This window comes from Clytia hemisphaerica, unplaced genomic scaffold (assembly GCF_902728285.1).
Source record: "Clytia hemisphaerica strain Z4C2 unplaced genomic scaffold, Clytia hemisphaerica genome assembly, whole genome shotgun sequence".
In the NCBI taxonomy this organism is placed as follows: Eukaryota; Metazoa; Cnidaria; class Hydrozoa; order Leptothecata; family Clytiidae; genus Clytia; species Clytia hemisphaerica.
In genome coordinates this window covers 3666863-3680852 of record NW_027103551.1, presented here as the reverse complement: position 1 = coordinate 3680852, position 13990 = coordinate 3666863, and the positions used below count along the sequence as shown (strand labels likewise).

Genomic DNA, 13990 nt, shown 5'->3' with positions numbered 1-13990 from the left:
CAATCTATTCATGATATTATACCACCCTGAAAATATTTTGCCAAAAGAAGGTCGCTGTCAAAAGTTAGAGGCTCAAAACCACCTTTCCCTAACCCCTCGCAGGCAAAAACGCGTTTTTTACCTCCCAAACAATTTTATACACAACGGTGGAGCGCACATTTTCCCGGGCCATTTCTGAGAAATTTGAATTACGGGAAAGGTGTATTGAAAAAGCCAAAGTATGTTCTCTGCGAAATCTCCACAGCTTGTCTACCATTATGCTTTGTAGTCGTATCGCCGATGTATAAAAGTATAAATATTACAGAGATAAAGCTGAAACAAAACGTTAAAACATTAGTTACCTCCATAGTATCTAAATCGAGAAACTCTTCTACACGTTTTTTTTTTTATAAGAACAAACTATATAAGAACATAAGGCTTCGAGGGCCAAAATGTTAAGAACAAGTTAAGAACATTTTAAGGCTTCGGAGACTTAAAAACATTCATTTTCTTAAGAAATTACATCAAAATGCTCAAAAAATGCTGAAAATAAGAACATTTTAAGAACATTTTTAGGCTTCAAATCCAAAAAACTAAGAACATCCGAAGGCTTCGAAAATTTTTGACGTTCTTATAAAAAAAAAAACGTGTAGTTCTATTACATATTTTGACGGCAATCAAAATCACAATGGAACGAACGAACAGCAGTCACATTTTTCGCCGACGTTTTAAGCAAAATTACCGTATCACCGACTGAAAATTTAACATTTTCCGTCACCGAAAAGCATCTCAAACACCGAAATAACGAAAAAACTTTCGTTGATCCTTGATCACCGAAATACCAACGCAAAAAAAGGTCAATACCGACACACCGACAAACTGGTAGCCCCCCCCCTCAGAGGGTCGTGATTTTCCAAAATTTGTTTTGGACAAAAGTGAAAACAGACAACAAAATTTTGATAACAAATCTCTCCAACAGTCTAAGGGTCCCAAAAACGTCAATTCTTCTCTCTCATTTTGGGAAAGTCTTTCTGAGGGTCCCAAAAACGCCAATTTTTCTTCTCTCCCCAAGGGTAAATTTCGATTTTTAGCTCGGACATCGCAAACCGAGTACGGGGGTTCTAATTCTACTTTTTTTAGTTCTAGTAACATAAGACAATGAAGCTTAATCTCGCAAATTCTATGTAAAAATTTTAGGAAAATGAAAGTAGATGAAAATATAAGTTATAATGTATAAAAAAATCGGCAAGTACAACACCTTGATCACAAATGACGTGCACTAACGACGAGCCTTTTTCAAAATTCCTGAAAGCTATAGGCGGTAAAAATCGCTGGTGGTGGGTGGGTCCATTAAGTCCAATCAATTAGAGAATTTCTTCACTTTTTATCCTCATTTTCACACCCCTGTCTCACAGCCCCGGTGGAACTTTCTTTTTTCAGTGGGGATAGAAATTCCGTTGTTCCAAGGTTAAAAAATTCAATGGCGATGATTTGATTTTGAAGTGCAATTTTTAAACATTGAATTTTTTCCAAGTGGGGCTGAATTTCCTGAATTTCTAAGGTATTTTCCCACCGGGGACGAAAATTTTGTCAATCTTTCCAGTGGGACTGGGCTCCCAGAGGGTCTGTCACACAGGGGTATATTTTCAAATTTTTTAGAAGATTTTTCAAAGCTTACATCAATCCGCTTAAAAGATTATCTTTCCAACGACTTTCAATTATATCTTTTTTCTACGGCAAAAAATCAAGGTTATATTCTTCCAAAAGCAATTGTCAAATAGATATGGACTTGTATTTTTTTAAGAATTCTTTTAATTTTTCGTGGAAGCCACAACGAAATTAACAAATTAACAATCTTTTTAATTATGATAACAAAAGTAATAATCCTCTTTTTTCTTCAATTATGAACGAGTTTAAAAAAATTCATAAAATAATAATTTTACAGACTTGACAGGAAGATAAAGTAAAAAATTATTGGATTGGGTTCTTTTCAGATAAAGCCAGACCAGTGGTTTCTCAGGTTCAATCTAAAGGAAAGCAAGTCCGAAAAAGCTTTCTAGACACATTCTATTTCAAAAGATGCGACTGAAAATAAATTTTGTTGATTGCTTTTGTTTTAATTTTATACCAAGGTCCAAAATTTCTTACCCTTCTAATTCATGTAGCAAAATAACTATCAAACAGAGAAATGTAAAGTTTAGCCGAATGATTTTTTTAAAAGAAACGTCGAGGAAGTCGTTGTGAACTCGACATTTCTGACAGGGAGAGTTGAAGAGCAAGCAAGCACTTTACGCGTAAACAATGTAGTAAGATTTCAACAGCTTCAGATACTCTCTTATCCTTATGTAAAAATTAGTCAAATTCCACATTATGGGTTTTTTGAAGTAAGGGGAATTTAATATTTTGGAATTTTATAAACTGGGGCTTTTTCATAAAAATTGACCAAAAAAAGCTTTAAAATTTAAAGCATAAACCAAAGCAAAGGTTGAATTTTAAGTTTAACTCACTGAATATATGAAGAAAGAATTAAAAAATGTTGACAAATCTTATGTTTATATAACTTAGTGCGCATTTGACTTGCATTAACAACTCCCAGTCATAAATGGCGGAGTTCCCTCCCTCAATATCATTTTCTGAAAAGAACCTATTTGAAGGGAGAAAGGTAGTCATAATCTTCTACTCTAGTAACTAAAAAAGCAAGAATTCCTATGCTATCATAAACGTTTCACAAAATTACATTGAAATTTGCTTCTTAACAACCGTTTTTCTATTTGCACAATTTTTGAAGTACAATCAGATTCCGTATTACACGATTTTTTTATAAGGACGTCTAAAATTTTTGAAGCCTTTAGATGCTATCTTAACTTTTTGAGTTTTGAGCCTAAAACTATTCTCAGCATGTTCTTATTTTTCCCATTTTGTGGGTATTTTTGTCCATTTTCCTGAGAGATCGGGTGTTTTAGAGTCTTGGAGACCTTAAAATATTTTAAACTTTGTTCTTGACTTTTTGGCCATCGAAGCCTAATTTTCTTATAGTTTGTTCTTTTAAAAAACGACGGTTATCCAATTCGGAAAAGTCTGCAACTAAAGATTCGCCAGTTCTGTTGTGAACTACTGACATTAAATTCACCCATTAAATAAAATAACAAAGGAACAAACTTATATACAGGTCTATTCATCATCCAACTAAGCAAGGCAAACATAAGTTTTTGTCATTCCTCAGACAGATTCTTCACCAAGGAAATAATGTGATATAACTAACATTCGATGATTTCAGAGGAGAACAAAAACCATGGTTTAACTCACTAAAAGATTTTGTAAACAAAATACATCCATGGCATGACGAAGGATAGCAACCGTATGTGAAAAATGACGTCACACAGAGCCAATCAGCTTTACTTTTGCAGAAATTTTAGTTATTCATGATATGCACCGTTGCAATGTCTTCCACGGACCCAACAGTTGATTGGTTGAAAGTGACGTATTGACTGATTTTACGTCACTTACAACCAATCAGCTATTAGGTCCGTGATGTAATGTCAGAAGACATTGCAATGGTGCATATCATGAATATGGTGTTTATAGGAAGCAATTTTTCAATGTTTTTTGTGGTCAAATATATTTTATGTTGATTTTTTCTAAAGTTATAAAAAGAATATTTTTTATACATTGCCAAAAAATAAGCTCAAAGAAGTTTTTGAGTATAATTATTATATGATATATAATAGAGGTATATTTAACATTCACTCTCGAGGATTCTAAAAAAAAATTCAATAACGATCCGTTAAAAATTGGGCAAAATTTTCCTTCCTAACGGTTCCATTCTATATTGTCAGAAGAAATTCGACGTCTTGGGCATTCCACACGTAAATGAAAAACAATTTTTGGAGGGTGATAAGCTATTGGGAAATTGTTACTCGACTCCATAGCTTGGTTACAGCTATCTTCGAAGTAAAACTTAATCACACCCCTGTCTCACAGCCCCGATGGAAATTATTTCCCACAAAAAATTCTATTTTTCTCGGCTCAAAAAAATCCAGAAGATGGTTGAGAGGGCAAGTGGGACGAAATTATTTTCCAACCGGGGAAGAAATTTTAGGCAAACTTTCCAGTCCAGTGGGGCTGGGGTTCCAGCGGGTCTGTGATACAGGGATGGTTAATCTACTGTACTTAAGTTACTGCTGTTAGATATTAATTAAACAGCACAGCCTCAAATCTCCGTACAAGTTAAGATGATTATTTTTTACAAAAGCCAAAGAAAAGCAAGTCATGTGCGCATGGAATGCCCAATCAGCTCTACTCAGCGCAGCGATCTGCATTTGCGTGGTAAGCCGTAACAACTTTCAGTAGTATAAGTATTACTTCGAATAAACGCCCTGGGCGTTCATTAAGATTTTAGAAGGGCGTTAATTCGAGGGAGCGTTTAAAAGAAGGGAGCGTTTAAAATAAAGGGGCGTTTATTGAACAATCTTTAACCAATGTCACTTTAATAAAGTGAATGGCAACCTTGTTTTGATTTTTCGTTTTCTTTCAGTTTAACTATGTCATCTTAGAGATGAAGAAATTGGTCAAAATGGGGTTGAATACAGGGGGGAGGCGTTTATTTGAGAGGGCGTTTATTGAAAACTTATCCATTAGGGAGGGGCGTTTAAAAGAAAGGGGGCGTTTAAAAGAAAGGAGGCGTTTATTCGAAGTAATACAGTAATTCGAGAAACTAACCCCACTCCAAAACAAAAGTCATCTCGTTTCTCTCAAAGAAGAAGTTTCTCGCATTATAAGGATAAAATTTACAGAGCTAGAGCGTATTTGAAAGAAAACTTTCGATTTCGTTAGCATGGGCAACTATTGAGTGACAAAGCTGTCCCTGTTCACTTTATAAGAAGAAAAAAGTTCTAAAAACAATCCAATCTACATCATTTTAATTTCATTTGTCATAAAACATATTTTTTGTCGTCTTAAAAGCGTTTTTCATAAATTTGTAAATTCCGTTTTCTTTTTCAATTTGCAAGCCATGCCCCGCCTTTCATCAACCATTCAGAATCAAATGACGTGCCAAACCAGCCAAAAAAACATTTTCGCATTCAATCAACGTTCACCGCCAAAGTATAAAACTAACTATAACGAAGCGCCGATATTATCAGATCATTTCTTGAGAATGAGATACATTGATAATCGTCTACGTAGACTTAAAATTTCATTTCGATTTGGAAAAAGTCGAGAAGCAAGATTCTTATCCTGCGGTCGCAGGTCATATCATTCCAGAATCATCAGCAAGCAATAACAGTGACCGTACGGGCTTGGCGGTGATCCAAGGACGTACCACACATCCCGCGCGCGCCAGGCGGTAAGAAAAAGTTACCCTTTCTCAAGCAAAGCAATTCGATCTTCAGCCGCTGAAAGTTTTTTCTTTAGTGAGTCATTCTCCTCTTTTAGCCTGGTGTTGTCAGCTTGAACTTTGTCTATAATTTCTTTCAGTTTTTTCACTTCGTCGGAAACGGATGTTACCATGGAATCACGGATATTTTGAATTTGTTCCTGTTGGAAAGAAAAAATAAAGTGAGAATTGGAGATTTCCAGCATGAAACGAAGGAGCTGAGGAAAACGATTGATTTTTTTCAAAACGTTCGAGAAGTATTATTTGAGAAAAAACCTAAGATTATTTTGTTGCAGGAACAAGAACAAGATTTCCATTTGGCACAATTCACTTGTTCTTCACGGTTGACACTTTCTTGTTTGATGTTCTTTAATTCGAAAAGCTCCCGTTTTCGATCGAAATAAAACTCTCATGAATGGCGCTCTATTATTTGACATTTTTTAATCAATAAGTTATCGTTGTCGATGAAAACTTGAAATAGGTTACAAGTTTTTTTCTTTTTGGGGGACAATTTGACACAGAGACCACCCAACTTTGGTCTTCTCAGGAAAAATTTTGTCTTCTCGGGACCAATTTTCTCAAGAGTGCTGATTTTTGCAACATAATATTCATTTTTCTCAAAAATTGATACTTTTAAACAATGATGCTTTATGAATCGAGCAGACATTTGACTGAATGCAAAAATAATTCAACTCAGGAAATATTCTTAAAATGAAAAAACTTAAAATTTACGAAAAATTCTGAAAAAGATTCCAAAAAATGATTAAAATCACAAATTTTAGTACAAATGCACCAAAAACTTTCTTGAATTTTAGACAGGATACACTACGTCACTAAACATCACGATCTCCGAGATTTTATTACCAACCCCCTCCCCGATAAAACAACTTTTCAAAAAGGAAGGAAACGCAGAGAACAAAACACACAAAACGATAGGACAAAATGTAAACATATTACCAAAGCTAGTTCCAATGCATTGACCATTGGCGTGACTATGGGCGTCCCTGACCCCGATTCGCTGACCGTCGTGCTGTTGAAAAAAAAAAGAGAAAAAGTAGATGAGTAATCTATTTCGAATGTCACTAATCTGCATTAGTAATTGAGGGTCATTCGCTACTTTACTTTCAGCCTAAAAACGGTCCATCCTCTGTTTTAGGAATTCGTTAGAAAAAGTAAAATTTGAGTATTTAGGAGGTTATCTACAATCATGGTCGAATATTGAGATTTTAGTGTATTTTAAGATTTTTCAGAATTTAAAGTTCGGGCGAGAATTGCGTTTTCAGTACTCCCACTTTGTTTCATTGGGTTTTTCGATTTGGGAGGGGTTAAGTGGTTTCCAGGCTTTATTCTCAGCCTTATTAGAATATTTTTTGGCTTTTAGATTTAGAAGTCTTAAGTCTCATGTTAAAACTCAGAGTTAAAACTCTATTTTCCAAACCAACTTTAAAGCACATAAAATCATTTGCAGTTTTCAATTTTTGAGGGAATTTCAGGGGGGGGGGCATTTAGTCGGTACTGAGTTGTGGGGGCTAGTGCCGGGTGGTGGTCTGATAAGGTAAGTAAAAAACAACTTAGTACATGGTACTAAGTGGTCATCCTAATTGAAACAAGCAACATGCTGAATGGACCTACCTGATGATGAAAAGTTAGTTAGCAATGCGAAAAGAAAAATGAAAAAAATCAGTCAGAAAATATAGCATTTAGCAAAATACACAAAACAATAAATTCATCATTGATTGTTGATGGGGGGAGAGAGAAGGGTTGTAGGGAAAAAATAAATAGGAAGTTCTGGTCGCAAAAATCAGTTTTATTGACAATTGAAACATGCTTGATGGTGGGCATTGCTATTGATAATGTTTTTGAATGAAAAAACAACCAATTATATGGAAAAGTCTAATGAAAATCTAGAAAAACGGCGATTTCCGGCATATTTCAGGCATTTTCCGCCGGAAAAAAATTTTCTTAAAAATCGGACTCGGCCATGTTTTGAGCATTGTTAATACGCATCTTTGAGCAAAAAATCAGAAAAAACTAATGATAAAATCTCGAGAAAATGCCAAAAAACCAGTTTTTCCGGCATATTTCCGGCATTTTCGGCCGGAAATGAATTTTTTCGAAAATCAAGCTCCGTCACAATTTAGGTATTAACATTTTGCATCAGTGTGCAAAATTTCATGAAAAAATATGAAGTACAGCTCAAGAAATTCAAGAAATACCGTTTTTCCGGCGAAAATCGGCTGTTCCGGCGATTTTTAGAAAGTTCCGGCTTCAAAAATCAATTCTATTGAAAATTGAAACATGCTTGATGGTGGGCATTGCTATTAATAATCTTTTTGAATGAAAAAAAAAAAAACACCAATTATATGGAAAAGTCCAATGAAAATCCAGAAAAACGGCGATTTCCGGAATATTTCCGGCATTTTCGGCCGGAAAAAATTTTTTCTCAAAAATCGGACTAGGCCATGTTTTGGGCATTGTTAATACGCATGTTTGAGCAAAAAATCAGAAAAAACTAATGATGAAATCTCGAGAAAATGCCGAAAAACCAGTTTTTCCGGCATATTTCCGCCATTTTCGGCCGGAAAATTTTTTTTTTTCGAAAATCGGGCTCCGTCACATTTTGGGCATTGCCATTTTGCATCATTGTGCAAAAAATTAGAAAAAACTAATGAGCCGATCTCGAGAAAAGCTGGCAACAGACGAACGAACGGACGAACGAACGGACGAACGAACGAACGAACGGACAAGGGTCAATTTAAAGGACTACCTTTAGGTAGGTCCAAAAAACATTTTTGCAACTTTGTATCAAGGGACTAAATGGTGGTCTCAATACCAAATATCAGACATCAAGTTAGTATCTGGTACTCAAAATCCTGAGAACCACAACAAATTTCTTAGTATAGGCAGTCTATATTTATTTCTTACCATTTTATTAAGATGTTTATTACGTTTATTGTTTATTAAACTTTTATTTTTTGTTTTCCCCAGGGTGTTATCATAGTAGGCCTGATTGGTGCAATTATCGTGCAAATTTGGAATAAAGCACCAAATTTGGTCCAGACATGCCTAATACCCTGTGGATTGATATTAGAAGGGCGGCCCAGAAAAATTTTAAGGGTAGTGGTCTCAGAAAGATTTCAAAAAACTAGAAAAAGTTTCGGCACTGGTTCAGTACCACAATTTGGTACCCCCCTGGGAATTCCACTTTTGTGCCAAATATAGCGGTTGGGATTGTACTTTGATTGATTTTGAAGCCTAAAATGCTCAAACTGTTTATAAATTCGTTAGAAAAAGTCCAATTTAAGTATTTTGAAGGTTATCTACACGTATCTACTATTCGTTCGATAGAATCGAACATAATATCGAACATAACATCTTAAAGACATTTTTTAGCACCATTTTTTTTCGAACTTTTTTGCGCTTATAATTATATAAAGAAGTGCGTGTTTAGCGTGATTGAGGTTTTGATGATAATTTAGATAAAAAGTAACAATGGAAAAAAATTTTTTAAATGTTATAAAATGTACTCTTTAGAAAAAATATCCGTAGAGATAAGGACATATAAACATTTTTTAAGCTTTTTTCTTGGTTTGACCACCTTTCAGTTATAAAATTCATGAATGAAAAAACGTCTTGTACACACTGCAGTCAACTCTCTACTATTCGAAATTTTCTGCAGTTCGAATTAAAATAATGGTCCCCTTAGCTGAAAAGAAGCATAAAGTACTCTCTGTAATACGAATCTTTTTTTGGTTCAAAGAAGATTTTTGGTCCTTTGAAGATCGAAATAGAGAAAGCCAACTGTAGATTATGGTGTGTCTTATAAGCATAACGTAAGCTTATCTTTACCTAGATTTTGTATAAAAAAGTAAGCTTGCATTAAAGCATTTTATAGTGATCTACGATAACTGAAGTAATACGCGAAAAAATTTTATTTCTTGGAAATATAGCCATAATGAGCATACTTTTTTGGGTAAGCAAAAGATTTTTGTGATTATAACTTGAACTATGATTCAACCAATTTGATCTGATTTGATTCTAAGTTTTATATCACTCCTAACAAAAGTCATTTGAGGGCAAAACCAATTTTTTTAAGCCGATGATAAACCAAAAGAAATGATTGGGCTTTTCCAGAAAAACTTTTTACCCCCACTGTTGAGGATATTGATTTTTCGAAGTATGGAACCCCCTGGATATCCTACTTTATTAGTAAAGACCCCCTGGATATCAACTCTTAAAAATATGCTCAACCCCCTGGATATCCCCTCTTATAAAGACACTTTACCCCCTGTATATGCGCTCCCTTGTAGATATTTAACCTCCTGGATATCCACTTTTGAACAAAAATCGTTAACCCCCTGGATATCAGGGGGTACGGACTATTTCTAGAAAAGCCCATTAAACGAAATGTTTACATTATAAACCTCTCCTTCCCTTTGATGCTTTAATATGTTTTTGGTGGAACGTGTGTACTTTTGGAATACCTCCTTTTAAATTTTGATAATCAATATTTAAACCAGTAACTTTAAGCTAAGGCCAGGTTCAAGATCTGATGATATATTATTCCCTCTGGTGAAGTGTGAGACTTTGTTAGCCAATTAAATTGTTGAAATTGTTAAAATTAAAGTATTTCTCATTAATTATAAGTAAAATTAAATGTGAATAACTTTTTATAGAGACCTTAGATTTTGGGCTCATTGAAAAGATTCGGAGTGAATGGATATTAGCATGTAAAAATATTTGGAAAAAAAATCTGGTTTTGGTTGACTTAAAAAGAGAGCCATTTTGCTATCTTTTTAGCATTTTTAAGTTTATTTAATAATCAACTTCGACTCGTACCTAATATTGAATAAATCTTTTTCGAAAGTTTAACAGTGATAATCATTAAAATTGAAGGTTCTCCAATATAAAAATGGTATAGAATAAGTCATGACCATGAGTAATTTATTTTCTTCTTCTTTTTTCATCTCATTTTGCTTTTGAATCTTTTTATTTACCGGGTGTGCCACAAATAAGTTACGCTCTTTGATTTGATATTGTAGGCAATAGAAAAGAGATTTTTTGTTTTGGAATCATTCAGAGGAAAGCCTAACTTAAAATTTGGTGTATTACTTTTAAATTTTACTTCATTGGTTCAAAAGTTATGTTCGCCTTTTTTGACATTTTTTTAAACTGACATTTTAGGTTTTTGAACATAACTTTTGAACTAATGAAGTAAAATCAAAAAGTAATACACCAAATTTTAAGTTAGGCTTTCCTCTGAATGATTCCAAAACAATCTTTGAAAAATCTTTCTGCTAGTGCCTGCAATATCGAGTCAAAGATGGTAACTTATTTGTGGCACACCCGGTACATGCTTAGGATTAACAATCCAAAAATGATGATCTTTAAAATACAAACTTTATTGAAGGTTACTGTAAGTTGGTCTAATGTCATCAACCCTCTTCTAATTTCGACACCCTTCTTTAGAGTTAGGAATAAAGGGAAGGCTGCAACAACTGATTGAAACTATTTTTCTTTGCTTAGTGATTAGAGAGGAATAATCTTTTGTTTATCAATGACCTTCCTATTATTCCTATCTCTAAAGAAGGGTGTCGAAATTAGGAGAGGGATGTCGACATTAGACCAACTTCAAACCAGGTTCCAAATAAACGATCCCCCGCTTGTTAATTTTTTGAAAATTTTCCAATCCCCTCGACCTTATTAGGACCCCTCCACCTTAGAACTTTTTTCAAAGAGGACGTCCTCTTGAATAATTATGTAGTCCGGCCATAAAAACAATGATAGAGCCATGCATAATTACTGTATATATCATGCATATTGTAATAATTATGGATGGTTTTATCATTGTTTTTCTTTTGGACTACATAATTATTCAACAGGGTGGCCTCTTTGAAATAAGGTCTATTAGGACCCCCCTCTCTGTTTATTAATTTTCAAGAATATTTTTAGCTGTCAAAGAGAAGGTCGCTTATTTTGCTCTAAACAGCCTGATTTTAGGCTATATTTACCTTATTTTTGGGTTTTCAGAAATACAATTTGCAACACCCTGGTAATAAGGTCCCCCCCAAATTTTCCGGCCCCCTGTTTTTTCGAACTCTTCTTTGGAACCTAAGAGTAGTGCGTTGGTTTTTTTTCTGCTGTAAAGTGGAAAGGGAAAGTTCTCCATTTTACGCTGTTCAAATCATAATTTTACTGACAGCTTGAAAAGGACTAGTAGATCATCGCACCTGTCAAATACATCCTAAAACAGGATTTTCATGGTTTTTCATGAGAATGAAGTTTACCTTTCAACTGAAGACCGCCTATCACCATTTGTATTGTAACTTGATCCTCGAGATTGTACATTTGAAAAATTCTGTGCAAGAAACTCAGAAGATTTTGTTTTAATTGGTTCTGTGGGAGAAGTTACACCACCTCCACTGTCTGATAATGGATTTCGATTTCGCTTCACAGCAGGTGAAGAGGGAGCAGTATCTGTAGAAGTCTCTTGTTTCTCTTGTTTTTGTGTCTCATTAAAGTCATTTACCATCCAAGTCCCCTTTTCATATGGTTTTGGCTTAGCAATTTTAACAATCCTAAATCGTGATTGGGGCTCTGCTGGTTGAGTTGCAGAGGTACTACTTGTTGTTGTAACTACTGAGGTTTGATGTTGTAAATTTGGAACACTGGTGTTATTGTTTCCTGGCTGTGTATTGGAACTGTTAGCAGGGTTTGTATTCGACAGAGTCACAACCACATTAGTATTGTTATCATCTTTGTCTGTTACTTTTGTTTTTTGTGGAGCAGCTAATTCTTTCCTTTCATTTTCAATGTCCTTTGATATTTGGTCTAATATAGAAGTAGAGCTGGAAACAGAGTCATCCATTTCTGAATCCTCTCCTCCAACATTATTCTCGTCATGGTTGCTCTCAACTCTTGTGATTTCAAACAGACTTTTGTTTGGTTTATTTGTTGTCCCAGTTGTGGAAGTTTTAACTGGGTTAACAGACCCAGAATTCAAATTAATACTGATGTTCACATTATCAGAAATAGTTTTAGGTGCCACACTGCTATTTGAAGTGGTAGGTGTTGGTGTGGCACCCATTGTAGATTGCTGAATTTTTTCGCCTTGTTTGTCGGTGTTGTTTGTAACATCAGAAAAGTCAATTAAATTATGATCAGAAGCCATCAATTGTTTCTGCCATGTACTCAATTATATATAGACCATAAATAATGTGATTCATGGAACAATTTGTACATTTTAATTTTGTAAAACAAAATATTTCTCAACAAATTCCTCGTCAAAATAGATTATATACCGACATCAACTCTCCTTCTTCTATAACAACAAACTGTTAACAAAAACTTGTTTCTGAAAAACCAACAATAACCAAAACAACAGATAAACAGTCCAATATTTTCTTCTTTGGAAGCCAGCACCGATCGATTGAAGAAATGATAAGATATCGAAGCAAAAATTAAAACTTTGTTTCACATTTCTCCCCGTGTTTACCTTCCCTCCATAATACTTTTTCGAGTCCCACTTTGAGACTCGATTATTCAGCATAGCATATTGCAGACTTTCAAGCAAACACCACTTTTTGTATGGATAACTGAGACTAAAAACCCTTTCTCGCTAGACTAGACATGCACTCCATTATAATTTCTCCTAAAACTTCGTTGTCATCATTGGCCAAGCGCACGGTCGTTGTTAAAACGCGCGGTCAATGACCTGTTTATGACCACGCACCCAACCTCCTAATCCCCCGCGATGTTGGTCAAGATCCTCGGGGTCGAGATTTGTTGAGGCACAAAACCATGATCTAAAAGTCATATCTCCCATATCTTAGAAATGACTTTTCTTCAATGTGATTGGTATATCATTCCAGAGAGCAACTTGCAGAGGATGCTTTTTGGGGCGAGGTGTAGTACTACTACTAGTAGGTTTACTAACTGACGGGGTACTGGTTAATTTGACTTGCTACATCTTCCAGAGGCTGTAGAGAGGGGGACCTTTAGCTTTGTATTGCCCCGTTTTCTTCGACAACTTATAATATTACTTAGAAAATAGGTTGAGCCATGGGTTTGTAGTTAAGCCCGAATTCCGCACCGAATTTAACAGAAAGGAACCAGACTGATACTCGATACCTCTCCTATAATTAGTATTTAAAGAATCTTTATCAAAATTATTCGATAATACTGTAAGTGTTGAGATAAGAGTAGTCGAGTAGTCAAAACCTTCCAAAAAGCTTTCATTTAAAGACATATACCAATTCCCAGCACGGAGAAGGAGGTGACCAGTCCAATTCCACGAGGATCTGCTGCCCAGCTTTTTGATCCGATTTCAATTCAAGCTCTGATCAAGTGATACTCACGGTAGATTTTGGGATTTTTCTAGTCTGAATCGCAGACCTCTACAAAATCCTAGGTAGTTAATATTTATAAGGAGCACGAATCCGTTAGTGGATGCTATAGCAGCCTAGGATTTTTCGGGAAATTTTCTACAGTAAGTACGTCAAGCAGTTTGTGATAATGCACTATTATTTCACTTGCGGGAATGCGTGAAAATAAAAAAGCTGCATGAATGCGTCAGAGAAGCAACAACCGACCTAAAATTTGCAGATATTTGTTCTGATTTGCCAGCTGGAAGGATTT

General features: G+C 35.0%; 1 protein-coding gene across 1 annotated transcript; it reads right to left on the bottom strand.

Moving 5' to 3' along the window:
* Positions 1-4980: 4980 nt before the first annotated feature.
* LOC136800291 (uncharacterized) lies at positions 4981-12882 on the bottom strand. The gene is made up of 3 exons (XM_067056919.1): positions 11641-12882; positions 6311-6383; positions 4981-5514 (listed from the first exon to the last, which is right to left on the bottom strand). Exons 1-3 carry the CDS (start codon positions 12522-12524, stop codon positions 5335-5337), a joined length of 1137 nt encoding a protein of 378 aa, XP_066913020.1. The 5' UTR covers positions 12525-12882; the 3' UTR covers positions 4981-5334.
* Positions 12883-13990: the final 1108 nt, after the last annotated feature.